The sequence below is a fragment of the Puntigrus tetrazona genome, chromosome 9 (genome assembly GCF_018831695.1).
Source record: "Puntigrus tetrazona isolate hp1 chromosome 9, ASM1883169v1, whole genome shotgun sequence".
Lineage (NCBI taxonomy): Eukaryota > Metazoa > Chordata > Actinopteri > Cypriniformes > Cyprinidae > Puntigrus > Puntigrus tetrazona.
In genome coordinates, this window is record NC_056707.1 from 13,336,497 (window position 1) to 13,363,042 (window position 26,546).

The window sequence follows — 26,546 nt, forward strand, 5'->3', positions numbered from 1 at the left end:
CCATGAAATGTTGAATGACAGATGTTCTGTTCATAATCTTATTCACCTTTTTCTTTTTTTTAAAAAAGGGCGCTGATGGTAGAAGAGGTCCTCCTGGTCAAGCGGTGGGTAAACATATAAACTTTTTCATTCCATTGAGGGACATGCACATTAATTTAACACTCTCAAAAATATTCTCAAGAAAATTTATTTGAATTTGTTGAATTTAATTATTGTTCTATTGCATTTTTAGGGTGCTGCTGGAAGGCCAGGAAGTGATGGTTTACCAGGAGAGACAGGAATTGGAGGATCTCGGGTAAATTATTTAGCTGTAAAAAAAAAAAAAAAAAAAAAGCAAAACAAAATACAGATGCATACACAATGGTTTTGTTGTGGTTCACCTGCCCTGAAATAAAATGTTCGATATTATTATCAATGAGACAATATTTCATGAGATTATTGCACATTTGTACTTGATTCAGGGTTCCGCTGGACCAATTGGAGCACCTGGTATAAGAGGAGAGGATGGAAACCCTGGTCCAAGGGTAAGAGATGTTCAAGCATGATTTGTTTCTTGTTTCTATGCTTCTTCAATTGATTATAATATTGTTTGTATCAATAATAATGACCATTTATGCACAGATAAAATGTTTGATACTGCATTTACACAAACACGTACATTTATGTATTTTAGGGGCCAGGAGGACTGCCAGGATCTGCTGGAGAAAAGGGTAGAAGAGGTGCCATTGGCCGGAAGGTACTGGTTATCTTTAACAAAATTTAGCAAGTCATTGCAAGGCAGTCACACTCTCATGTTGCAGTTACCTTTTTTTTTTTTAAAGAAAACATCTCAGTGTCAACTGAGAGAGCAGAGTTTCTGGGGAGTTTGTATTTACAGTTTGAGAAGAGGAAATTAACTCACATTTTTGCTTCAGTGCATTAGTGTGAGAATTAGTGTGTTCTTTCAGCTGCTAAAAGTATGGCCATTGCACCTTATTATTTATAAAATGATGGTTTACTTTTTCTCATTCACCCTAAAGGGTGAACCTGGGGAGCCAGGACCTAAAGGTGTTGTTGGACCCCCGGGACCCCGTGGGGAGCCTGTAAGTGAGACGTCACAGTCTGCACCAGTCATCTAAATATATTTCATAAATTGTAACAAAAATGTTAATGACCATCAGCATTATTATATATAGCATTTACAAATAGATTGAATAATTATAAACAGTACTTTCATAATAAAACATAAAGCACACTGATCATTTATCAGATCAGTCTATGGTATGTCAGCAGTTTAGCCTACATGAAACTAAGGGGTTTCCTATGTATACAGGGTGAAGATGGACGAGATGGGTTTGGTATACCTGGTCCCAAAGGACGAAAAGTGAGTGTGTGTGTATGTGAAAAGACAATGTGTTGTATTGTGCTTTTTCAATGAACCATATAGAATTGTTGCACATACACCTGTGAACATCCCAAATTTTACATGCAGTAGGCAGTTAAAGTCACAGCTACAATACTTAACAGCTCGTCACTACACACGAGACTGAACATGCAGTAGTCCTTCTGCATGAGGACTGCAGATAAACTGATGCAATGGAAACAGTAATAAATAGCATTGTCCTTAATGTAAGATACTTAAGACAGTGCTATTGGGAGGCTCATTATTCCATTCTGATTATCAAATGTCTGCAAACCTTGTTCAGTTTTACACTGAACACTCTTTAATGTTATTTTAGGGTGATGAAGGTTTCCCTGGTTTCCCTGGTCCAAAGGTGAGTTTACTGAATTTGTCTGCTCCTTTGAATGTTTAGCGGTTTATACAGAAGTACTTATAACAATACACTCACTTTAAATTCTGCTGTGCAAAACCATGAATGTAAACATATAGTTCTGGCATAATGTATGTTACATTTGCAGCAGCAGCATGCTGTGGATTTGATTAGCAGTATCAAGTCTCTGTACTTGCTCTGCCACAACAGCAGGATAGCAGATGTATTCAGCCAAGACCAAATACATTAATATTGCCATGTATGTTACAGTGTTAATCTCTCAGAGAGTTGTCATGACAGAACTAAGTGTTAAATCTCATTCAAAGGGTGAAGCAGGTGACTCTGGTTCAAAAGGAGGATCTGGACCTAGAGGAAACAATGGCCAGAGAGTGAGTAATTTTGATGGAACTATTTTTTTTTTAATTGGGTCATAAATTCCATACTGCCAGTAATCAATTATAATATGTTTGTGTAGGGTACCTCAGGGGTACCTGGTGGACCTGGACAAAAGGGAGATATTGGATACCCAGGGCCCTATGTAAGCACCACACTTTAATATAATATTGCTTTAAAATAAGCTTTTTAAAAAAATACAAATTTATTTTGTTGCAAATCTTTAAATACAGGAGTGAATTATCAAAGTGACTAAGTTGAGGAATGAATAGAAATGTTTTTCTTACAAAGTGTATAATTCTCTCTCCAAGTCATAAGCTTTGATTTACTCAAGCTGTTAAATTTTATTTATTTTTTTAAACTAGTGACAGACATTAGTTTGGCACAAAAAATACTCAGTGGAATAAATCCAGATTGTTCTACCCAGCTGTGTTCAGCTGTTGAGAAAGAATTTTTTTTCTGTTGTCAAAAACAGGGTCTAAAAGGACCCAGAGGAACTGGTGCAGTGGTATGTACTTTTTCCCTTTCTTTCACTGTATAAGTTTCTTCACTGTTACATGCTTGGAACATTAATACCAAATATTTTTTCTCTCATAGCAATGTGAACTGGTCAAGAAAATTAGGGATAACTGTCGTAAGTATAGTAATTGTACAGTGTCTAATAATGCTGTCTTGATCATAGTTTGAGTTAGGTTATACTTGCACATTTTGAAAATTTTCTCTATTTGTTTCTCTTTTTTTAGCCTGCTGCTATGGTAAGTGAATAGTGAACAATTTCTTCTGCATTTGTACTGTACACAGTTTAAAGCCACAATTCTGTACTTCAGCTTTTAATTTTCTAATTCACCAGGTGCTCAGGAATGTCCTCTATACCCTACTGAGTTGGCCTTTGCCCTGGATGCATCAGATGGTGTATCACGCTCTGCTTTCAACAATATGCGTGACACTGTTCTCCGCCTGGTCAGTGACATCACTATCGCTGAGAGCAACTGTCCCCGAGGTGCCCGTGTTGCTCTAGCGCTATACAACAATGAGGTGACTACTGAGATCCGCTTTGCAGATACCCAGAAGAAGCGGTCACTTGTTGAGCTAGTTCAAGGGCTCCAGATTCAGCAGACCCGTAAGCAGCGCAGCTTGGAGACAGCCATGAACTTTGTTGCACAGAACACATTTAAGAGAGTTCGCAGTGGGTTTCTTGTGCGCAAGGTTGCTGTTTTCTTTGTCAACGGCCCTGTGACAGTGAATCAAGAATTCAGTGCTGCTGCTTTGCGCCTCTATGATGCAGGAATTTCCTCTGTATTCCTTCTGAACCGTGAAGATCGCCAACTCACACGAGCCTTGCAGGTATGGGCAGTAAAAGGAGAAGTATTGTAATCTGTGTCTGTAAGAAAAAGAACTTTCATTTGCATTAGTGCTGTTTAGAAAGTTGCCTCATGGCTGTAGTTGATCCACAGAAAACAGTAGTTGTTTCATTTCCCTAGTAAAATCGATTTTTGGGGCTTACATAAATTTGCAGCATTCAAAGTTAAATGGGGGGAAATGTCAATCACTTGAACAAATTATCCGTAATTAACTATGCGTCAACTCTATATGACAGTTTTATTTAGTGTTTTAATGAATTAAGTAAAAACTTGACACAGCCAATTGCATTTGGCATAAAAGAAAGCATACCATTATGTTATATTTACTCTCTTTTAGCTTAACAACACTGCCATAGCCCAGATTATCGTCCTACCCTCACCTGGAAGTGCTGAATACAACAATGTCATCAAGAAGGTCATGACCTGCCATATTTGCCTAGGTAAAACTGTTATCATGCACAACCGAGTTCCACTTTTCAAGAAAAGCCACTAAACATTCTTAAAATGGCAAAACATTACCAGCAGAGAATGTTTGAATGTCGCTTTTCTTCTTTCACTTTTTTTCAGATTTCTGTGCCCCGGATCAAATGTGTGATTATATCTCACATCGTGGAGTTCGGGACCGGAGAGATCCAACCACTGACTTAGACATCGACATGGCCTTTGTTCTTGATAGTTCAGAGAGCACCTGGCCCTCCGTCTTCACAGAGATAAAGCAATATGTGGCTCTAATGACAGAACAACTTGAGATGTCCCCGGAGCCAGCCAGCACTACCCATCATGCTCGAGTAGCACTTGTTCAGCATGCACCTTATGAATACTTGCACAATGGCAGTGGCATTCCCATCAGCGTGACCTTTGGTTTGACAGATCACAAGTCACCAAACAGTGTCCGAAGCTTTCTACAGGATAAGGTGCACCAGCTTGAAGGAGGACGGGCCCTTGCGGATGCTCTTGAAGGCACTGTTGAACATGTGTTTGAGAAGGCGCCACATCCCCGCCATCTGAAGGTATTAGTTCTGATGGTGACTGGACCAGTTGAACTGCATGAGGAGAGGATAATAAGGGCAGCCACTGAAGTTAAATGCAAAGGATACTTCATAGTGGTGATGGCAGTTGGAAAGCTGTTCAGTGCAGGTGATATCCGTGTTTTGGCCCAAGTGGCAAGTGAGCCTTCAGATGTATTTCTTAAGAGGGTGGATAGACCTTCAGGCTTCTATGATGACCATATTCAGACATTTGCCAGACTGTTGCCCAAGTATCTTGGCCGTAAGTCAGAGATTTATTTAACATGCTCAAAATGTCCACTGATGTATTAGACTGTCATTTTGGTACCAAGAACTGTTATTGAGAGTTTCATCATTCTTTCTATATAGTTGAAAATGCTTTCTACTTGTCACCTGAAGTCTCTAAGAAGTGTCAGTGGCATCAGAGTGACCAGCCACACAAATTCCAATTCAGTTTGCCAAAAACAGATGAGTGAGTATATTTATGAGCAATGCACACTTTAGATGTTGCTTCTGCATAGACCAAAAATAATTTACAGACATTAGGAGTTGCTAAAGAATTGTTTTGTTTTTTTCCAGGAAACACCAGAAGCATCATGGACAGGAAGAGGTTCATGACAGAACACATAAAGGTACTGAGAGTATGCACCGTAGATTGTGGGTATTTGTTTATAGAGAAATGGTTGGGGTTGAATTCTGGTCACATTGTGTGTATGTTGGCGTCCAGAAACAGGTATGGAGAAAATGCATCTGGTTAACGTCACCTCCAGCGGATTCTCCTTGCAGTGGTTGAGTGGCGATTCAAAGGCCACCCATGAGGTTACTGTTACTCGCCTGAAGGATCATAGTCTGGTGCTGAGGAAAAATGTGACTGGCAGCCATCTCTCCATTTCTGAGTTGGAGGCAGCCGAAACCTATCATGTAGTGGTCAATACTCACAGCGTCAGTGGTCATGTTTCCAGCACCTACAAAGGCATTGTTCCCACAAGTAAGCACATGTTTTTTTTTCACATAAATTAATCTATGATTATTATTTTAATGAACATGTCATGTAAATAAAATAAAAAAGTATGAATTGATAAGCAATGAAATGAATTGAAATGTAATAAATTAACAGCTAAAAAATTATTCTGTCATCTACTTCATTATGAAGCAGTATGATTTTTAGGTACAACTTTATATTAAGTGGCCCTAATACTTACAAATTAACTAGATGTGTACATAGTATGTAACCATAGTCTAAGTACACATTGGTACATAATATCTACAGCTGTAATATTTCTACACACATGTAACAACAATTATATGTGTATAAGTATGTATAATTGTATGTAAAAGAGTAATTGGAACAATTTGATTGATTGATTGATTGATTGATTGATTGATTGATTGATTGATTGATTAATAACTCCTCAGGAACTGTCCACTTAATATAAAGTGTAACATTCTGGACACCAACCACAGTTTATATGTAAAGCCTAACTTACTGGCCATGGCTGTGTAACATCAGAGTAATTACATGGTAAATTATTACATATTTGTTACACTTTCATTACCAGAAAGTGTTGTTACCAATGTCTTGTTACATATTTGTACTTATACATACCATTTAGTGGGTTATTACATGTGTGTAACAAACATTAGGGCTGTAGATACTATCTAACAATGTACACTTGTAACACCGTGTTTACATACTATGTAAACGTCTAGTTACTAAGTACACAGGTTTTAGGGCCACTTAAAATTTTAACGCATTTCAGTGGAACACACAGCTAGTTACTAATTTGCATAGTGTTTTTCCCCCACGGATTGATTTATTTAGACTACATGGCAAAAGCAAAATTTGCTGCATGGAACTTTTTTGTGTGGTACATTTTTGATAGATGATACAAAAGCTTTCTCACCTGCATTCAGCAGGAAACAGTGGACTTAGCTCCACAAAAGGAGAAAAAGTAGGCTTTAGACCTTATTTGGTTAGTGAAGAAGATTTGTGACCTGTTCTGGAAGACAAGATTTTCAATAAATGGCAATTTACAGCCTTTTTCTAACAAAGGATTTTGGTGGCTTTGACTTGTAGAGTTTTTTTTTTCTTTCTGAAGCTGGCTGGCCCTAGTTCTTGTTTTCTAGTGCAAAAAAGGAGACTGGATGTCCTACTAAAAAGCACATTTCATGTTCCTCATTAAAATGTGGTTATTTCAACAATAATAAAATTAATTGATTACATAATTTTATTTAGTTATTTATTTTCACAAGATGTTAATTTAATGTTGGATGCCATTAACTATATATTTATTCTTCATACTCAACAGAATCGGCACATCTGAAGGTCCTTACTGTAAGTGACGTGATGGGGATTGTGCCCACTGCACCCTTAAGTAAACCAGAAACAAGTAAGTGACAAATAATTAGCTTCACAGATTCAGATGTCAGGTTGTTGGTTTTTTTGCACATTTTATATACTATAGTATAACAAAGCTATGTGTTTTTTATGACTCTAGCTTTTGTATTGTTACATAAAGGTAGTACAGAATAAGAATTCTTTAAACCGAAACCAGACAAGTGCTCTATCTAGATCTAGTTATTCTCAGATGTGTCTTTTTATACAGAATCAGCAGAACAAAAAATGCTTAATCCCAGTGAAATGATGGGGATGATGTCCACTGCACCCTTGAGTAAACCAGAAATTAGTAAGTGACAAAATATAACAGGAGACTTTTTAATAAAGTTTCTAAACTAAAATGAAAAATATATATTTTATAAATAAATTACAAATATTTGTGCAAATGAATAACTATTTGTATAAACGAATAAAACAAAATAATTAAATAATTCCTTTTTTATTTTTATTTATTTATTTTGTTGATAGATCTTGTACGCATAGTTTAAAGTTTGATAAGAAAGCATTTCTTATGACTAAAATCTATGACTTCTCCAGTATCTAGTTAACCTCCAATTTGTTTTGAACAGAATCAGTGGAACAGAAGGTTCTTACTCCAGAGATAGAGATTGCACCCTCTCCACCCTTGAGTAAATCAGAAATTAGTAAGTGACAGAATATATATATATATATATATATATATATATATATATATATATATACTCACCAGATTTTTCTTTCCATAATGGAAGAGGAAATACTGTTTTTAATAAACCTTGCTCTTATGCGGTACATAGTTTAAAGTTTCTATTAATTTACTCTATTTACTTAATAGAAACTAAAATGAATAATATATATTTTATAAATTAATTACAAATATTTGTTAACTATTTGTATAAACAAATACAATTTTGAATAAATTCTATAAAATTATTACTTTTATTTACTCTAGAAAACATAATGATGACTGAAAACTGATTTCTGTATAACCTAGTTAACCTCAGATTTCCTTTGAACAGAATCAGCAGAACAGAAGGTTCTTATTCCAAGTGAAGTGATAGAGATTGCACCCTCTCCACCCTTGATTAACGCAGAAATTAGTAAGTGACAATATTTGTTCTACAATCTATACAAGGATATTTTACTCCAATATAGAGAAACATGCAGAGGATAGCTTTTACATTTGGATTCAAAACCAGACAACACTGAACACTTTTAATTCAATTTTAGTGCATTCTCCCATTCTCCAAAGCATTAATGTTGGCTGAAAGTCATGAGGTTTGTGGGATCTAATTAACTGAGATCTGGTCATTTTCAACAGAAATGGCAGAGCAGAAGATTCTGAGTGAAGCAATGGGGATTGTGTCCTCTGCACCCATAAGTAAACCAGAAAAACGTAAGTAATGCTGAGGATTAACAGCAAAAGGATGCATGTTAAAAATAATTACGTCAGTTTTTTCATTAAGTTGTCTGTAAGCAGACAGGTATTCTATTACATTCTTTTTCACTTTAATAATTGTATATGAATGCAGCATTGTGAGTGCTTTTGGACTTAAAAAAAAAAAGGTTTTAGAGGTTTTCTGTGATTTAGAAATTCGAAAATCAAATGTCTGCACAGAATAAATGATGATTTCTTAAATCTGTTAGGATGGCATTGCAAAACAATGAGATCATTGTTTTCATTAGCTGGTAATAGAGAACCCCATTTAATTCAGGGTAGTTTGACTTTTAACATAAATGCATCTACAAAAACTAATAAACTAACGTAAATTGTATTGAACTAGACATCGTTCAACTTGATATCCCACTAACACAGTGCAATACTTACTTTGAAAAGGGGAAAAATGTTGTTTCACATAAAAGTCAGGTTTACTCTGTAGGGGTTTTGAAGCAAGTTTCGTGAAATGGCCTCAGCACAGACACAGTTAATGAGACTGACATCACCGTAATTACCTGCAGATGGCTAATGTATTGCACATAAATCAAATGAAATGGAAAAGGCATGTAAAAACTAAATGTGTTTCAAAGTGCTTTTGCAAACAAGGTCACTATCCCTTTTGTCCAGTGACCAGCTATTTGGACTAACAGTGCTGATAATACTAATCTTTATACAAAGATAATAAAATCATAAGGTCTTTATAAATAGCATATTTTGTGGTTTTGGCCTTTGCAGGTATAACATATAACAAAGTTTGAGCAGTACGGTTTGAATTCAAGCTTGATTTAAAAATTACACAATTTGCATAATCTTGATTTTAATCCAGCTAACCCATTAAAACAATTAGCTAATTTCTCTAAATGAGCTACAGCCACCTAATATTAACTAATCATTTGTTCATTTTACTGACAACACTAACTTTGTCTTTCCTCTTTCATGAAAACCCTCTTTGTTTGTCCGCATGTTTCAGTTAACAATCTTATGGACCCATGTTCACTTGACTTTGACACTGGACTGCCATGCAAAGATTACCAAGCTAAGTGGTACTTTGACAGAAAGAATGGATTCTGTACACAGTTCTGGTATGGAGGTTGTGGAGGAAATGACAATAGGTTTGAGACTGAGGCTGATTGCCTCAAACGCTGCATGAAGCCAGGTATGTGCGCCCTCTGACCCCTTGACCCGATCACTGCAGCGACTGATTTGTTCATGAAAACTTCATGATAGAGCCATAAAATCATGAATATTTAAAGCTGAGTATAAAGGTTACAGTACTCAAGGTCTTAAATCCCATAACAAGATGAAACTGAAACATTTAAAGCACACTAAATGCAGTGCCTTGCTCAATAGTACAATAATGTGTAATGTAGGATCCAAGTACTAACTCTCCAGCACTCAAATATAATCTTTGTTGTATTACAAGTCTAGGTTGGCCTTGTATTACTTGGCTACTTGTGCCTTCTACTAAGCACCCTTAAAAGAAAGTACAATAAATAGTACTTTTTTTTTCCACAGTGCCTGAAGCTAAAGCAAGTGAAGAGCATGTCAAAGCTGTTCAACCCCCAGCACCAGCTCCAGGTAAGTCCACCTGTTACATTAAAATCTAGAAACTTTTTTCTTCAGTGTTTTTCAATAATCATGAAGTGTTTCAAAAAATGTTATGAAAAAATTTAGCAGTAAGCAGCTACAGTACAGAGAAGATAGCACTGTTGTTATTCAGTTTGAATAATGCCTGATGCACGTGACTCATTTAGACGCCCCATTGGACAGCTACAGGTACGTAGGTGTGGCCACCATGTTGAAATGGTGAACTTAACATCATTCACCATACTCTAGGTTCACACAGAGCTGTTGAGCCGCTCTTTGCAGGATTGTGTCATCTTTCTAATATTCAGTGATTACTATGAGGTCAAGGATGGCTTACTTATCGCGGCCCATAGAAACAGTTCACATATATATGTCTATGTGTGCAATAGTTTACATAAGAAAATGCTGTCATAGTTAATAATGTGTAAAATGGCCCACGTGAAGACCAAGAACTGCTTTCTTGCTAAAGACTTTGTCAAGTCATGTAAATCACTTTACTTATTGAACAATACTTTTTTAATGATTCCTAGAAATAACTGCATTTAAATCCTAATGTAAATGTTGTCTTAAGCAAACTGAAAGGGTTATAAAGCTATATAATTTTTTAGGGTAAAATATGTACTCAAGAAATCACATTGCAGATGACATAACATATGAAACACCCACAGACATACAAACCTAGATGCCTCTTTAGCGACTGTTTCTGTGGGCGGTGATACGTAAGCTATCTGCCATATTGTACCGGTCTGACTTGACGTCACTGACCATATTAATCAATGAATAATCGAAAGATGCCACAATCCTGCACACAATGGCTCAACAGCTCTGTGTGAATCTACAGTATGGTGGTAAATGACTTCAAGTGCATGTCCGTACCTGGAGCGTTCCAACAGGGCTTCTATATATGTATATGTGAGACACCACTGTCTAGAGACAATAAACCCTAAAGCCAGTCCATCTCATTAACAAAACAAACCTGCCAAGGTCACTGAAATGATGAGTATGCAGTTATCTGAAAAGTAATTATTAGTATTATTAATAATAATACAATTCGATACTTAATTAATATTTTCTCATCCTCATTACATCCTCTAACAGCTGCCCTGCGCTCCAGTGTGGATATCTGTAAGCTACCAAAAGAAGAGGGCTCCTGTACTAAATTTGTGCTTAAATGGCATTATGACCCACTTAGTGGAAACTGTACCCGCTTCTGGTATGGAGGATGTGAAGGGAACCCGAATCGCTTTGATACACAAGATGAGTGTGAGAAGGCTTGTGGAAAAGCAGGTGTGTTTACTTTTGAAAAGAGCATGTCAAGGTCATTTTAGTGTAAGGATTGACTGATAAACAAGGCATTACTTTACCCTTGTTTGTTTTTAACAGCACCTGTTAAACGAGGGATCATCGCTGCAGTTAAAACATAGGAACTAATGAAGACTGTAAGCTAACCGCTGACAACACTCAGAGGATATAGCACCTAAAACAAGAAGCACAGCCACAGCCAAGATGCCTGCACTGGAGCTAGCCAGAGGATTGATCCAAAGAAAACCTTGAAGTAGTATTTTCCACATTTAAAAAAATGTTTCTTTGTTTCGTGCTGGTGCTACATTCAGTTTTTTTATTGTTTTGTTTTTCATGTGTGTGTGTGGGTTTGAATAAAACCCATTGTAAATGTCCAGGGCTATTTTTTTAAAAATGTTACGCTGTTTTAATCATGTGGTTTGCTTGTGGAAATATCTTGATCAAAACATATCAGTAAATCTTTGTAGTTATGAGACAATTCATGACAATTTAGTTCCATTTTAGTAAATTTTGCTAAATTACTACAGAGCCCTTATTACGTTTTTAGCATTTTTTTAACTGCTTGAGAGGAAGAATTTTTATTGCTCTTTCTGGTCATATCGCTGGAGATCTCCACTGACTCTAAAATCTCCAAACAATTTTTTTTTGATGTTTGATCAAATTTACATCATCTGAAACCAAGAAAGTAATTTTTTTAATAAATATGCATTTTTGGAACCATTGCCTTACACACAAGTTTTGGTTTCAAAAAGCAATTGGAATGTATTTTTTAAACTGTATGGGGTGGTGTTTTTTTTTTTAAACTTTGTATTTCAGTTGGAAATGGGCAGATATAAATAAAATAGTCTTTATATAAAACTATGATCATGCTTTTTTCTTTTTGTAATGCATTACAAAGATTCACATTTAAAAGTGATTTTACTCTTGCTGTGAGTCATGCTGAGAAGAATATAATTTTAGGACTGATCATTCACGCCGATTTCTGCTGAGAGAACAAGAAATAAATGAACAGATGTGACCTTTGCATGCTCAACGGAAAGCATAGTGTTTAATTCAGTACATCAAACTGTAATGCCAGCTTATATTTTAGAGACACAATAACTAAGATTGTCCCTTTCATTTATCCCACACGCATACACAACTTGACACATAAGTTCAAACTTTGAAAAATAAGATAAAATGAATCAGCTTGTTGAAAGTTCGGGAACCTATGCATATTAAAAAGAAGTAACCTTTTGATTTCCTCTGTTCCACTGAGGCTGTAATTTCCTTTCTCCTGTGAACAGCTGACTTTTTTTATCACACTGGAAATTACCCCAAATCAAGACTGTTTGGGGAGGACAGGCGGCTTCATCAGCAGACGTTTTATAAATCAAGTTCTATGGCAACTAGAGATAACAAACTTTGAGAAACATTTCACTGTGAACTGTATGTGACCCACTTTAGAAAGATTACAATTTCTAACATTTTCATAGTCGCACTTCCACATTAAACTTTCCAAAACCGATTCCAGTCTTTCATATTCATAAATTTAAGTAATTGTAAACTTCTTAAAATTGAAAAGTGTATAATCTCCAACAGCTGTCAGTACAGTGCTGCATGAATTATCCAGTTTTCCATTCTTAAACTGGATGTCAATCCACACATCTTATAAACACTTTACAAAGTGTCTCCTTCTGATTTGTTATGCACACGTGTTGCATTTTTCTCTGCCAGTCTGTTTGTAAATCCATCACAGCAGCACATACGCAATATCATGTTCAATCCTGAACAATCTGCACATGGCAATGTGGGATTTGCAGCAGTCCTTGTGGCCCCCTTCCCATGTTGAGGTTAACTGTATAAGAAATGCATCCACGCTCAAGTCATGCGAACAGTTTCCTGCAGAGCTCAGTGCCAGATTTTTTAAATATTGTTGCATTTGACCAAGATTTTTTTTTAATTCCTGGCTTTATGCAATGACTCACTGTGTTCTCCACATCATCAGTGTCTCATGTTTCAGTTGCTCTCGCTAATATACTTTTGGTAACACTTTAGGTTAAGGAACACATTCACTGAGTTTTCCCTGCAGAACTTAAAAGTCTATATATAGACGCTTATTGTAAAGTCTATATATAGAGTTGGGTTAAGGGACCTAGAATATGGTATTGCAGAATAAGGTATTAATATTGTAAATACTAATATAAACACCTAATATTTTAGTAATATGCATGCTAATAAACAGATGGTTAACAGTGAGAATTGGGCCTTAAAGGAGCCCTCCACTGTTTTTTGGAAATAGAATCTCCAACTCCCCTATAGAGTTAATAATTTATATTTTTAGCATATAATTTAGCATAGATTATTGAATCCAATTAGACCAGTAGCATTGCGTTCAAAAATGACCAAACTATTTTTCCTGCATCCTTTTTCATAAACATTCAGATGTGCTTTAAAAATAGCTATTAAATTTTTATTTCATGCATATATTATCTTACTAATACTGATCTTTCAAACTGTCATTCCTGGTAGTTTTGGGGGAAGGGGGGTTTACGTAGAGATTTATATCAGTCAAAAACCTTAAGGCATCATGAAACAAGCTCAAAAAAGGAGTGGGAAAAAAAGAAGGATTCATGTGTATACAAAGTGGGGAAAAGATCCACAGCAGTTTAAAGCAGATATGACTACACTCTGAATATCAACAGGGGATTACAAAAAGGTCTATACAGTTCAGATGTCTGTGTAAGTAAAAGAGAATGCATAGTTCCTCTGGTTCTTTTCAAAATAATTCAGACGAGAAGTTCAAGCTCCTTTGCTCTGTGGCTTTGTGAGTTTATCCCAGGCTCATTGTATGACTCATCATAATGGCATTTTGGCTTTCCATGGGTGCAATAAAAACAAAAACCAACCATATATTTCAAATCATGAAAGGGCTCACCATAAGTCCAATTAATTTATCTGCATGCTGCATCACAAGGGAAAACTGTCTCCATTTGTCTTGATCGTGGGAGCCAAGCATTTGATGGCACTGACACCGCATTTGTCATTGGCACCTTAGTGTGAAGTGATTCGTCTGCAATTTGTTACGCTTTTTTGTTTTGCATTTAGTGTGAAGAGGCAAAAACAAATCAAACAGAAAAAAAAATACATTTGTAGTCACTAATTTGATAAATTTCATTTTCTTATTTAACATTAATACAACTTATACTCTAACTAACCAGATGTTCAAAAATCTATTTGAAGTTCAATATGAAGGTTAAAATTAGAAAAACCTAAATAAATAAAAGTAAGATTACAGTTTTGGCTTTACCTCATTTCCTTTCTCTCTGAATGATGAAATGGTTTGAGGAAAATAGTCTTTGATCATAATCATGATAAACAGATGTTTGAATGCAAAAAAAAAAAAAATTACAGCAGATTGCTTGTTTGCCTTTCCACTGAAAGACAAAGTGCCTTAATTAAACTGTAATAAACATTACTTCATGAGTGCATAAACATAATGTATATCAAGATACATACCATAGATGGAAACCATTTATTTTTGCTGTTTAGAAATCACTATTAGTCTTTCTGAAGAATCTGCTGACAGAATGGTATAATATGAACCCGTTTAATATTGGATAGGCTTCTGTTAAATTAATTTTAAAATATTAAAAAAGGAAAAATGAATATTTTGCTCTTTTACAGAGCTGTACATAACTGTCCATGTATTTAGTGAACATCTCTATTATGTCCACCTCAGCATAACCAAAATCACATCCCACACTCATTTTCAGACTTATACCCCCAGAACACTGATTAGCTCTCAACCCACAGACATCCCCCTGATCCAGATGAAAGATGGGAAAGGGCTTTTTCCACTGACTGCTAACATCCTGATGCTTCTCATCTGCCTCCGTTTTGGGTCTGGAAAAATTTGCAAGTCAGCCAGCAATGAGACACCAAACGCTCCCATTCTTTGGTCCAACATGACCACTGACAGGGTGAGGCAGGCCAGAATGATATTCTCCACAGATATCTGTACTTTTCACATGCAAGCATGGACCTTTCTGGTTAATCATTTTGAAATATACACTTTTTCTTGTGCTACTGATTATTCTTAATGACCCATTCTATCTCAGTGATTGGAATGGAAAAGTAACAAGGAAATGTGTGGAGCTAATTGTAATGAGAACTCTGGCTGCTTTGGCTGAGCGTTTAGCACATCTGCCTTTCCATATCCTGACAAACTTCAGCTTCTAGGGAGAATTATGTAATTTCTTGGCCTGTACGTGTTTAGGTTTTAAAGCCCATGGAAAAGTACTCTAAGCTTTATGGAACAGTGGCAGGTTGAAATAACAAGAACTTTCTCTGTAATGTTTAAAGTGTTGAAAATGAGAAGTCTCATTATTCTCATCAGGTTTTTTTGCTATCACCCAACACTCTGCTGAACAATAAATACTGTTTAATTATAATGCTGACAGTCTGTCCTTGATTTTTTACACTTTATCTACACTTAAAACATGAATATTAGAAACTGAATAATGCACATTTATACTAAACTGTACTAGGTGTGTGTGTGTGTGTGTATATATATATATGTTTCATAAATTTGTTTAGACTAGTCTTAAAAAGTTAGTTATCTCATTTTAAGACAGGTAATAACTTTTTTTCTGCTCAGTTATGTAAATGTAGATTAATTTCATTTGTACTGGAAAAGAAAGGAAAATAAGCATGTAGTTCATGCAACTGGCCCCTGATCTCTTCATAAAGAAACAGAAGAAACTGAGCTACTGACTACGTCTCCAAGATGCTTCAAGAAACCTAGCTGCAAAGCTACCTACAAAAAAACAAATGCGCAAGAGCACAATGGTTAAAAAAATGCAAAGGGTGGTCACACCAAATTGAAGTCAATTGATAAAGAAAATCTATTTAAAAGCATTGTTTTTATAGCATCCTGATTTTACAGCATTTTTACACAAGCGCCTAAAACTTTTAACAGTATTGTAGTTTTTAAGGTAGGTTCCTTGGAACATATTACAGACGTTGCCACCGTTTTAGTGTGACTTTAGTCTGTCTGAGTTTGTTCTGTTTCTTCATGTCATTCCAGACACACTGGATGATGTATGATATCGCTGTATGAAGCACTGAAAGTCATCAAACTCTGATATTATACTGTTTACAATATATTATAGGCCCAATATGACATTCGCAATGTTTAAACCTGAAACAAGCTGTTTGACAGGGCATAACTGCAGGGGCCCCGAAATGTCTGTAAATGAGATTTTTCCTGTTGGCTGGGCCACTTCAGGTCAGCTCTCCAGGCAGCACAGTTGATAAGTACAGTGTCCATGCAACTTGTAATCAAAAAACACAGGTTGTATAAAGTACTTGGAACACCCAGATAGCTGAACAACTTCAACAAACATAGCATGTAAATAAATAAATAAAGAATGCGATACAATCTTGGATGACAGCTAAACCAAGGCGCAAAGAAAACAATGACAATAGATATTTGTAGAAAGAAGATAAATCTTTTCCTTTTTTATCTAAGATCAAAATACTGGAACTAAAATTCACAACGACTTGAAGCCAAATAAAAAGCAGCTGCAGTTTGTTTGACTGTCTTAAAAGGATTGTTTTTAATCCTTGTGAGCTCATCTTACCACTAAAACATTTGCTATATGGACTGCAGTGTGTGTTGTATTGGATGCCACCTTCATGTGTGGTGCGCTGGTGTTCATGTTGGTCCGATTGCTTCCGTAGTTTACATTCACAGACATAATGACAAAGCAGTGTTATCCACCTCTGACAAACAGGACATGTGAAATACACAAAACTCAGCTAAATTAGGGAATTCCATGTGGAGCAAATTAAATGAGTCACTCTTTTAACTGAATGAGGTTGTAAGCATTGCACATTCTTTAATTACGGGCGTCTACCCTCCCCTGAATCATTGACAACAATTAACTCTAAAATCTTCAAAGATTACAGAACATTTTACACCATAAATTAGTCAGAACAAACAGCTTCTTCTGAATATTTTATTTCAAAACACTACTTCTCTGTCTCACAAAAGCACACACACAGTTGTAATACTTCATAGGTTGAGAAAAAAAAAAAAAAACTATGACTCATCCACCCACATGGAAACATTTTCCCTTCACATGCAGCAGGAGTTTTGTTTATTTAAATTCAATGAATCTATTACTCTGTGTTTTGACAAATAACCATTCTTCCTTAATGGTTCATAACGCTCTCTGTCCATAAACAGAAAGACAGTGCTGGAGAGAAGTTCAGATTTGAGGGATGGCAAGAGCAAAATTTTAAACAGATGCAGAAAATGCGTGATATTGCAATTCTGCACAAGGAGACAAAGCTATTTCACAACTTGAAGAAGTCTTTTACAAATGCTTAAACATTTTCTAAAGGATCGTGCCCAGACTTTTAAACTTCATGTCGTTGTGAGACACAAATACGACAATCTTTTCAAAGAGGGGTAGCTTACATAAGTTAGGTAGATGCAATAGGATTTGCAATCTGCTCACCTTTGCACGTCACCTTTGTGGCATCTAGCATGATGGGATACAGACATAACCCTTAACCCTTGCAAAAGGCGAACTCATTAGCGTTTTCGAACATCTGTTGAAGAAGAGGTAAGATCTGGTTTTTGTAAACCTACCTTGTTTTATTTGAAAGCAAAGAAAAAAACACTACCATAACAACGCTGAATTACCATTTGTCAAGGAGAATTCAAAGAACAAGCAAAAAAACGCCCATTTTTAAATGTTCTAGAGTGCATATGTGACCTCACGAATGGCTCAACGGTTTTAAACGCGCGCACCTCAGCTGCTCCAGTAAAGCCTGTGTCTGTGACCCCTGACCGCTACTGATGTCAAAGACTTCAGTTCAGCTGGTCTGCATTTATTACTGTTTGATGTAGCGTAAAGTCAATGATGATCTCAGATCACCAAATATGTCCTTTGAAGGTTTTTTTGGACTTACACTGTTAAAGCATATGACATATGATATAATATAGAAATATAAAATCAAAGGAAATTAGTCTGGTCCAAGTAAAAATTAAAACAAGGTCTGCAGGTTTAATGCATTCACCTCATAGGAAATGCATTCACAACCATATGAGGCTTGTCAACATTCCAGCATTTTTTGTTTTAGAGAATAGACTAAACTGATGTCTGCAGGATTATGTTGGAAAGTCCAAAGGATTAGAAGCAGAGTCTCCTGTAAAATATTCAGAAATAAAATATGCTAAGTATAAACATAACGGTTCCGGCACTGAAGTAAAATTTGAAGGTTTTATGTCAGATAAGGTCAAATAGTGAACTTGTCAAGTGTCAGACAGCCAGCTGATCTTAAACAAGATGCTAAACCACAGGGAAACTTAAACAAGATAATAATAATATCTGCGGAATCAAACACTGAATAGGACCGGGTTGGTGCAACCTCAAAATGAAAAAGAAGAGCAAATGCAAGACAGGAAAATAAAAATCAAATACAAATATATGATAAAATGGATGAAGTTAACATTCTCACAGTACCATATGGATCGCACTTTTATTCTCAAGCTGAAAAGATGTGACAGTGGCCAACAGCTGGTACGTTTCCTCTACTTTCTCAAATCCGCTCTGCGTGAGAAACCAAGGAGGCAGTGCATAACATCTGAGCAGCAGACAGACAGAAATGCACTGTCAACAAAACACTTGTCAGACAGTGGAAAACATCTTAAATACAACTGTGCGCCTCCCAAAATAAGCTGCTTTGAACTGTCAGTTGTTCACACTGGTAAACAATACCTTTGCTAAGAATGACTTTTTAGGGGTTTTTTTACCAGCTATCATAAACTGAAATATTCCTTTATTCCTGCTTCATAACTGACATTTCCTAAACCTATTATTCTGGAAGATTTTAGAGGTTTTTAAAATGATAACATTTTGCTCACTGCAACAACAAAAGAAAATATTGTCTACATAATGCATAATTGAATGCATGGTTTCAGTAATATGACCATGGTTTATTTTGCAAGAAGAAGCCATTTTGACTGCTGTGCCAAAATTTATATGATCATAATTTTGTACAACATTCGTAAATGGAAGTCCAAACCATCCTGAACCTAAATCGCATACTTGTCTTTATTAGTATGAAATTAGGATCCAATTTTTTGTAACATCACAAAAGACTGAATAATGTCGTATAGTTAAGTATTTATGCCGAAAGACAATAATTTACAACACTGACAGCAAAGTCATACTCCAAAGTAGACAATCTGGAAACTTTTCTACATCACTGAGGGTGACAAGTTCAAGAACCAAAAGAGACAAAAGAAAGATGGTGGCTCCATCACTGAATGTATGTGAAGGATCCTGGACACCACAGGTTTCTTCCATAAAACTGAGTATCTAAAAGGTGGTGAGGAAGAGGATGGAAGAGGATGGAGTGCTTATCAGTTCTCAAGAAAAGCCACGTAGTCGGTAAGTCTGGCCAGCTGTTGTTCGTTTGGAACCAGAGAGACCGGGGGCGGATCTGGAGAGAGAGAGGAAGGAAGGCAGAAGAGAAACATGAGAGAAGAGGGGATACCTTCAAGTCCTCTACGAACTGCTCTATAACACACAGACATATGAATGTAAACAAAGTTGCACATAGAACAAGAATATGTGCACAACAGAGTCCGTTACAGATGTAACAGCTTATGCAAGTAAGAAAAATGTCATGGCAACCGTGTTGAATTAATAAACATCAGCTGCTTTTAGTGAAAGCTGCAGGTCATCAGTACTGGGAATCATTTCTCAATCATCAGTTATTTAAATGTATTACAGACATCTGCACTGTCTCACGAGGCCTGTGCAGAAACCCAGATGCTGCGTGTTCCTGTGCTTTCGGAATAAATGTGTCTCGTAAAAACAGTTCTCAACGGTTACAGGCAAACACATAAAAAGTTCACTAAAGTGCACTAAAACACAACAACACAAAGAATGCTGAGCATAAGGTGATCAAAAAAAACTAATGAAATTTTTGCCCTTTGCAAAAACGAAAGAACTTTTGAGAAACTGTGAGAGCAAATCAGCAACAAACATGAGAGCAGGATGAAAGTGGAGTCTGAGTGAAGTCACCAATTCACGTGCTTGTTATGAAAAAACATGCAGAACCGTTAAGCTCTCTGTACAGAAGAGGGGCCCTGAATGAAACCTTATGGAGGAATGAGTCATAGAGTGAGAGGAAAAAAAAAAAAAAAAACATCTGTTCTTATTGGTAATAAGAAGTGAAACAGTGCCCCCACCTGGTTTCTGTGGCATGATCATCCTGGTGTTTGGATCTGCCTGCCACCCATGGCTAACTACACCTTTAAAAAGAGCAGAACCAAACATTTATATGAAGGATGTTCACATTTATCTCTAAACCAATATTCCTGTAAATTGTTGTTTCTGCAGAAGTCTCAGATTATTTACCTTTGACTGCCTCTTCTACAGAGTATCCCACGAACGCAGCAAAGTCCTCTGCACTGATAGAGGTGTAAGCTTGTGCTACCAGCCCATATGCCCTCCTACGGGTGGACTCTAGAAGAAACACAAAGCATTCTTCAAAAGGTGGCAATCTCTCAACACACCCGCAAACTCTTTCCTTTCACTCAATATTCAACTTTGCACCATGGCTGCACACACCCAATCAAGGACTAGTAGTGAAGATACTGGTGACAGTGAAAGTAGTGTAAGAAACAAAAAGGTTTGTAACCAGGCTGTTTTGGGTCACCACTGACTTCCACAGTATTTTTCCTACTGAAAGACAATGGTGACCGAAATTTGTAACCTGGTTACAAACTTCTTTCAAAATATCTTCCTTTTTGTTTGGCAGAACAATGAAATTGATACAGGTTTGAAAAAACTTGAGGATAAGTAATGTCAGAATTTTCCTTTAAACTTTATACTAAAAGTTCTCATCTATTTAGTTTGTTAAAAAAACAACATGTAAAAAAGCAAGTCTGTATAATGAGTGTTGTAGGTCTGTGTTTTATTGGTTGTTTTCCCACCCTCTTTACTCTCACTTTCCCACAGCTTTAAATGCCCATTTCTTCAGATCTGAAGTGTGAAGGACCAGTGCTAAAATAGAGTGATTTCATATCGCTTTGATTGAAAGTTAGGTTACAAAAAAGTATTCATATACAGTTTTTTTTATTCACCAAATAATAATAAATTAACCAAGGTTGACAATAATATAAATTATAATATTTTTTTCAAATATAAAAAGTATTTGCTGAAATTCCAGCTTTGCCATAAACTACATTTCAAAAATATTAAAATAGAAAGCAGTTATTTAAAAATCATAATATTTTTACAATATTTTAATCAAATAAATGCACCCCTGCGTCTCTGTTAATGTATTTGTCACTTTCTATTATTGCAGTAGACTAGTGTGTTAAGTGTGACATTATCCTTTAACCCAGTGTAACTTACAGGAAAGAAATGAAAATTACTTATATTCTCCATTACAGCAAAAAGGAGTATCCTTTTTAGGCTAAATAAATAGCAACACTCACAGCAACAGTGTTTACTAACAGCTACTTGTATGCAACACCATGGAAGTCAACAGTGATTACAAGCCCGCGGTTTGGAAATTACACACAGACGAGAACATGCTATACAAGCATGCCCTCTACAGAAAGAAAATGAGATTGACCCAGTGTGTGAAATATGTCTGGGCTGAACACCTAATAAGCAACAAACTGCATTTGGAAGATTTAACAGGATTTCTGTATGTTGCTTGTTTATTTTTAGTGCTTGTCAATCTATGGTAGATAACACGACTCCAAGTTCCTGATTTCTCACTCGTCTTGACCTGCAATCGTGAATAGCAAGAGCTGCTGAGCAAGGCAGTACTGGGGGAGGTGAAAGCAGTGTCCATCTGTCCTATTCTGGTATTCTACCCCCAAGGTCCCCAAGCCATATCTCATCCTCTTACCTTTTAAAAATAGCATGTGCCTTTAACTAGAGAAGAAAGTTGAGGGCAAAGAGTGCACAGTTTACTTGGAATTGCTCCAGAGCTTACTGTTTACAAGATACTCTATTTAAACTGATCCTTAAATTTGTCATTTGATTTGTACTGTACATGACACAAAATAAAATTAATTTACAATAAACTCAAATCTCAATACATCTGAATATTTTATTTAATATCAAAGCATTAAGTTCACAATTGAGTAAACTGAACATACAGAACTATATAACCACATACTGTGACCAACAATGCTAAGTAAAACATGTAAAAGTAGGAAGATAACTTCTAAAGTGACAACAGCAACTACATTATAAAAAGTATAAAAATGGCACCTAGTTTTTCTGAAATATTCTTATAATCATACAAGTTGAAATGCTGACACTGCTTAGCAGTGATATACAAACATTAAACCTTCTTTCTCATTGCCATTGTCCTTGCTTGATCTTTTTGTCCTTCATCACATTCTATTTGCGCTCTATGCCACTATTCCCATTCACTCTTCTTCCTGATCTTCAGCATCTTCAAATTCTTCATCTTCATCTCCTCCAAAGTCCATCTTGGACAACAAAGTCTCCACTTGTTCTGTATCCAGAGTAAAATGGTCCATTTTTTCAAAGCCTGGCTCAGGCCTTTCTTCAGCCAATGAGCTCTTCGCCACATCCTTTGTCTGGGTGATCAGGTTCTTGGAGGCCAGCAGGAAATCTGCAGCACCGCTTTGCTCCAGAGCCTGCACTGCTGTGTCTGTCAACTCTGTGGCTGCCTGAAGACGATCCCCATAACGCCTGGCCAGGCTCCTGAGGGCAGCTATCTTCTCATCCTGCTCCTTGCTTATACGTTCCAAGAGGGAATTCTTACGCTCTTCCAAGGCTGCATACAGGGAATCGAAGCATTCACCAAGCCTTTGCTTGGCACGCTGAGCATTGTCCTGAACAGCTGTGCAGGCCTCCTCCATCTGGTTAAGTAAAGCTTGAAGGCGACCGTTAACTGCTACAAGACCATCAATGGCATTACTCAGCTCTCCTTTTTGAGCCTGATAGACACTAGCAAGTGGTGACACCTCACAATCTTTATGTTGGCCAAAGACCTTACACATAGAGCAAGTGGGAACTTGGTGAGTCACACAGTAGATGTTGATCTTCTCTTCCTCGTGCTCTTGGCACATTGGTTCTTTAGAGCTTTTAGGTTTTATCTGCATTTCTGGGGTGCTGCCACCACCACCACCACCACTCCCACCTTCCTGCTGCTGTTTGTATATGTCAATTATGTTCTCAACTAGAAGATTTCTCTGAAGTCCATGAACGCCATGACGGTCAAGAACCACTTCAAAACGGCAAGTGGGGCACCGGAAGACACCACCGGAGAAACGATAAGGGTTTCGAGAGTCATAAAGATCACTAGCACATCCACGGCACAGGTTATGCTGACAAGGTAGTATCACCACCGGTTTGGTGAACATGTCCAGACAGATCGGGCAGCTTAGTTGTTTTTCAAGGCTCTCCATGGAGCCAGGAGACCCCAACAAAGAGGAAGTTCGCTGAATGTCCATGTTAATGGTCACTTTGTAGCTTTTTGCTGTATGACTTCAATGGCTGTCTTCCCCAAAAAGATTAAAATAAAAGGCGGTACAGCAGTAAATGATTCCTTGCAGTTGTCAGATCTGTTCTGGGGCAAAGTGGCCCTGGTCTTTATACTACCCTCGGCCAGTGGATGACATGCCACTCCTCCGACCAATCAGAGTACGCATTCCTATCCACTTGTTTTCAAGATTCATTTTTGGAGAAGCAAAAGCCCCCACCCCTTTAAACCCATGTGTTGTGTCATGATGAAACCATAACACCCCTACCCTATCCTGTACAGTGAGATTTCAATGTTGAAATATTGGAGGGGTGACAAACAAGTTTCAGGTCAAGAAAATAAACCCTGACCGTTACAAAACACCCTCAGAATTTTTATTGCTAGTTTCTATCCTGCACAGAGTAATTCATATTTTTCAGAGGAATAAAACACTAAGCTCTACTACCTCAAATAGATACCAAAAACAACCACAAAAAAAACATACATTTACCTACAGCATTCTTTTTATTTTTCTTGTATTTTGAGAATATTTAATTTTGAGGAACAACTCACAAATCACTCAAAATGTTTCTTTTTTTATATATAAATAATTGTACAAATATTATTGAGTATTTGCTTGTAAAGAACAACTGTTGATGTCTTAAAAAACAGTACATAGGGAACCCATGAACACATGGAAAGGGTTATTTTTAACCTATCCTTGGCCTGGGTGGGTCAGGTGCCTGGCACGTGGGGATCAAATGAAGGCTGTGTTTTAGCATGATCCCTGAAGACACTATATTAAATAAGTACAAGAGACTGCAAAGCAATTGTTGCCATCTTACGTTTTAACAAGAAAATGACAAAGTAGTGATAAAGTAACTTCCTAGTCTTTAATTGTCCATTCAAAAGGATTTGCACTTGGCCTGTGAATATGCTGAGCTAAATTTAGTGCTGAACCACTTCAAATGGAATCTGGGAGCAAGATATGTGCTACTTCCCAGGATAAAATATAACCTTTTTTTTTCGATCCATCCACATTCAATGGTGACTAAACACATTCTAATCATTGTAAAAGAGAAAGCTAATCACACAGAACAACATTCAATTTTAAGTATTTTTCAAAAAACAAACCAAATTTCACAGTTATTAACTTGAAGTAGAGGATTGATTGACAAGAATGAGTTCTGTCAGGAATTTCTCTCTTTCTCACAAAAAAAAATCCAAGCAAAAGCAATGTAGCCATGTAGTTAATTATAAATAAAATTATTACAAAAATAGAAATAGAAAATTCTATCCTTTGAATCAGTCTAGGAATTTGTTGGGCACAATCAGATCTCTCCTTTACCCCATACTGGCATTTGTTGGAAACAAATTTTTAAATCAACAGCCCAGATTGTTTTATATAAAAAAATCTGAAGGAGAAATTTCTTCTTTTTTTTTTTTAAAGAACAAGATTTTAATGAACAATTTGAAAAGATTTACCCATAATTGTCCCGCATTTTAAATTTTGAGCATTTATTTATTTTAAATTATTTTCTGATTCCACCTATTAACACCTATTAATTAATTACTTAAACATTTATTACTTAAACATTACTGAAACATTTACTTGAAGAAGGTTGATAAATATATATTCTATAAATAAATAAATACATAAACTGAAATTTTCAAAAGGCCATTATATGGCACTTCATTATACATTTCATTTTATGAATACAGAATAAAATACAGCATAAACCTCAAACCACACAATCTCAGTACCTCTTAAAGCTTCCATCACAGGGAGAATGCTTTCAGACCACTGGTAAGCAGCAATAGCTGTGTAGATCCCTGGAAAGTCTCGCTGCCAGATACGCTGTCCCACGGCCCATATAGAAGCCAGCTCGGGGTTTGCCTGTAATTAAAATCTGTATCAGAGACTTGAAATTAATTTTGCTTTATGTTAGACTAACAGGATCCAAATGTAAAACTTACTGTTTTGATTGCCTGTGGTATCCGTTTCCAAAGGTATCGGGCATTATTCCTGCATAAGGAAAATAAATGTTATAAGAGAACCATCTGAAAATATAAATATTAATTAACATTAAATATACATATGTAACACACTCACATATCATTGTGCAGGAGATACAGGACTAGTAACTGGGAATACACTTGAGGCGTAGCAATGCCACCAGGAGCCTAGGATATAAGATACACTATGAATATTAAATAGATAAATATAACAACTTACATATAAACTGTCAGTCAGAAAAGCATGCCTGTTATACAATAACAGATACCCACGTGCACAAGGAAAATTATTACTACACATAAAAACCTAACATGCACTTACACATAAGTTACATTCCGCAAGAACAAAAACACATTTCTATTTATGTTATCTTATATTTATGCCTAGAGTTGACTTTATATGACTAGTGTTGTTCAGCTGACAACCAAGTTACAGTAGCTATTTAACAGAAAACAAACATCCACGGAATAAAAGCATTAATATACAAATCTTTCGGTCTGTCTTTACCTCCAGCTCTTGGGTCTCAAACTGCAATAGCAGCTTTTCATCAAATTCAGCCATCATGACAGACACGGGCATCTTTTACGAGAGCTTCATATGCTAACGGCTAAGGAAAACAAACCCGCGGCTGCTCTAGCTCTGCGACTCCACCCTGACACCTGCTGGACCGGAGAGCAGGCGACGCGACGCCACTTCCAAATGTGCGGAATAGCTAATCTATTACCTATTATTTTGGACCCTATAGCTGGGAAACAAAATGTGGGGAGGTACAGGAGCCTAATTTGAATCGTATT

General features: G+C 36.5%; 2 protein-coding genes across 11 annotated transcripts in view; one reads left to right on the forward strand and one right to left on the reverse strand.

Moving 5' to 3' along the window:
• LOC122351698 (collagen alpha-3(VI) chain-like) overlaps positions 1 to 12,077 on the forward strand; it is an 88,313-nt gene extending 76,236 nt beyond the window's left edge. For 7 of the 9 annotated variants that reach the window (XM_043248955.1, XM_043248958.1, XM_043248957.1 and 4 more), the window contains 27 exons: positions 69 to 104; positions 233 to 295; positions 462 to 524; positions 674 to 736; positions 1,020 to 1,082; positions 1,313 to 1,363; positions 1,719 to 1,754; positions 2,078 to 2,140; positions 2,227 to 2,289; positions 2,620 to 2,652; positions 2,742 to 2,778; positions 2,888 to 2,899; positions 2,995 to 3,488; positions 3,843 to 3,945; positions 4,073 to 4,774; positions 4,882 to 4,984; positions 5,092 to 5,144; positions 5,240 to 5,500; positions 6,822 to 6,902; positions 7,119 to 7,199; positions 7,480 to 7,554; positions 7,909 to 7,989; positions 8,211 to 8,285; positions 9,298 to 9,483; positions 9,843 to 9,905; positions 11,013 to 11,201; positions 11,298 to 12,077. In XM_043248955.1, coding sequence (XP_043104890.1) covers positions 69 to 104; positions 233 to 295; positions 462 to 524; positions 674 to 736; positions 1,020 to 1,082; positions 1,313 to 1,363; positions 1,719 to 1,754; positions 2,078 to 2,140; positions 2,227 to 2,289; positions 2,620 to 2,652; positions 2,742 to 2,778; positions 2,888 to 2,899; positions 2,995 to 3,488; positions 3,843 to 3,945; positions 4,073 to 4,774; positions 4,882 to 4,984; positions 5,092 to 5,144; positions 5,240 to 5,500; positions 6,822 to 6,902; positions 7,119 to 7,199; positions 7,480 to 7,554; positions 7,909 to 7,989; positions 8,211 to 8,285; positions 9,298 to 9,483; positions 9,843 to 9,905; positions 11,013 to 11,201; positions 11,298 to 11,338 — 3,171 coding nt within the window. In that variant the 3' untranslated portion in view covers positions 11,339 to 12,077. The remainder of the gene's footprint in view (positions 1 to 68; positions 105 to 232; positions 296 to 461; positions 525 to 673; positions 737 to 1,019; positions 1,083 to 1,312; positions 1,364 to 1,718; positions 1,755 to 2,077; positions 2,141 to 2,226; positions 2,290 to 2,619; positions 2,653 to 2,741; positions 2,779 to 2,887; positions 2,900 to 2,994; positions 3,489 to 3,842; positions 3,946 to 4,072; positions 4,775 to 4,881; positions 4,985 to 5,091; positions 5,145 to 5,239; positions 5,501 to 6,821; positions 6,903 to 7,118; positions 7,200 to 7,479; positions 7,555 to 7,908; positions 7,990 to 8,210; positions 8,286 to 9,297; positions 9,484 to 9,842; positions 9,906 to 11,012; positions 11,202 to 11,297) is intronic. The other 2 variants (XM_043248960.1, XM_043248959.1) reach the window with 2 other exon arrangements.
• Positions 12,078 to 18,254: 6,177 nt separating this feature from the next.
• On the reverse strand, positions 18,255 to 26,419 carry cops8 (COP9 signalosome subunit 8). 2 transcript variants are annotated; one of them, XM_043248869.1, is made up of 7 exons: positions 26,260 to 26,419; positions 25,849 to 25,919; positions 25,713 to 25,761; positions 25,500 to 25,632; positions 20,639 to 20,746; positions 20,470 to 20,532; positions 18,255 to 19,715 (listed from the first exon to the last, which is right to left on the reverse strand). In XM_043248869.1, exons 1-7 carry the CDS (start codon positions 26,329 to 26,331, stop codon positions 19,636 to 19,638), a joined length of 576 nt encoding a protein of 191 aa, XP_043104804.1. In that variant the 5' UTR covers positions 26,332 to 26,419; the 3' UTR covers positions 18,255 to 19,635. The 2 variants fall into 2 exon arrangements, with proteins under 2 accessions (XP_043104804.1, XP_043104805.1); XM_043248870.1 differs by lacking the exons at positions 18,255 to 19,715; positions 20,470 to 20,532; positions 20,639 to 20,746 and adding an exon at positions 22,330 to 23,738 and having other exon boundaries at positions 26,260 to 26,418.
• Between the last annotated feature and the right edge of the window lie 127 nt (positions 26,420 to 26,546).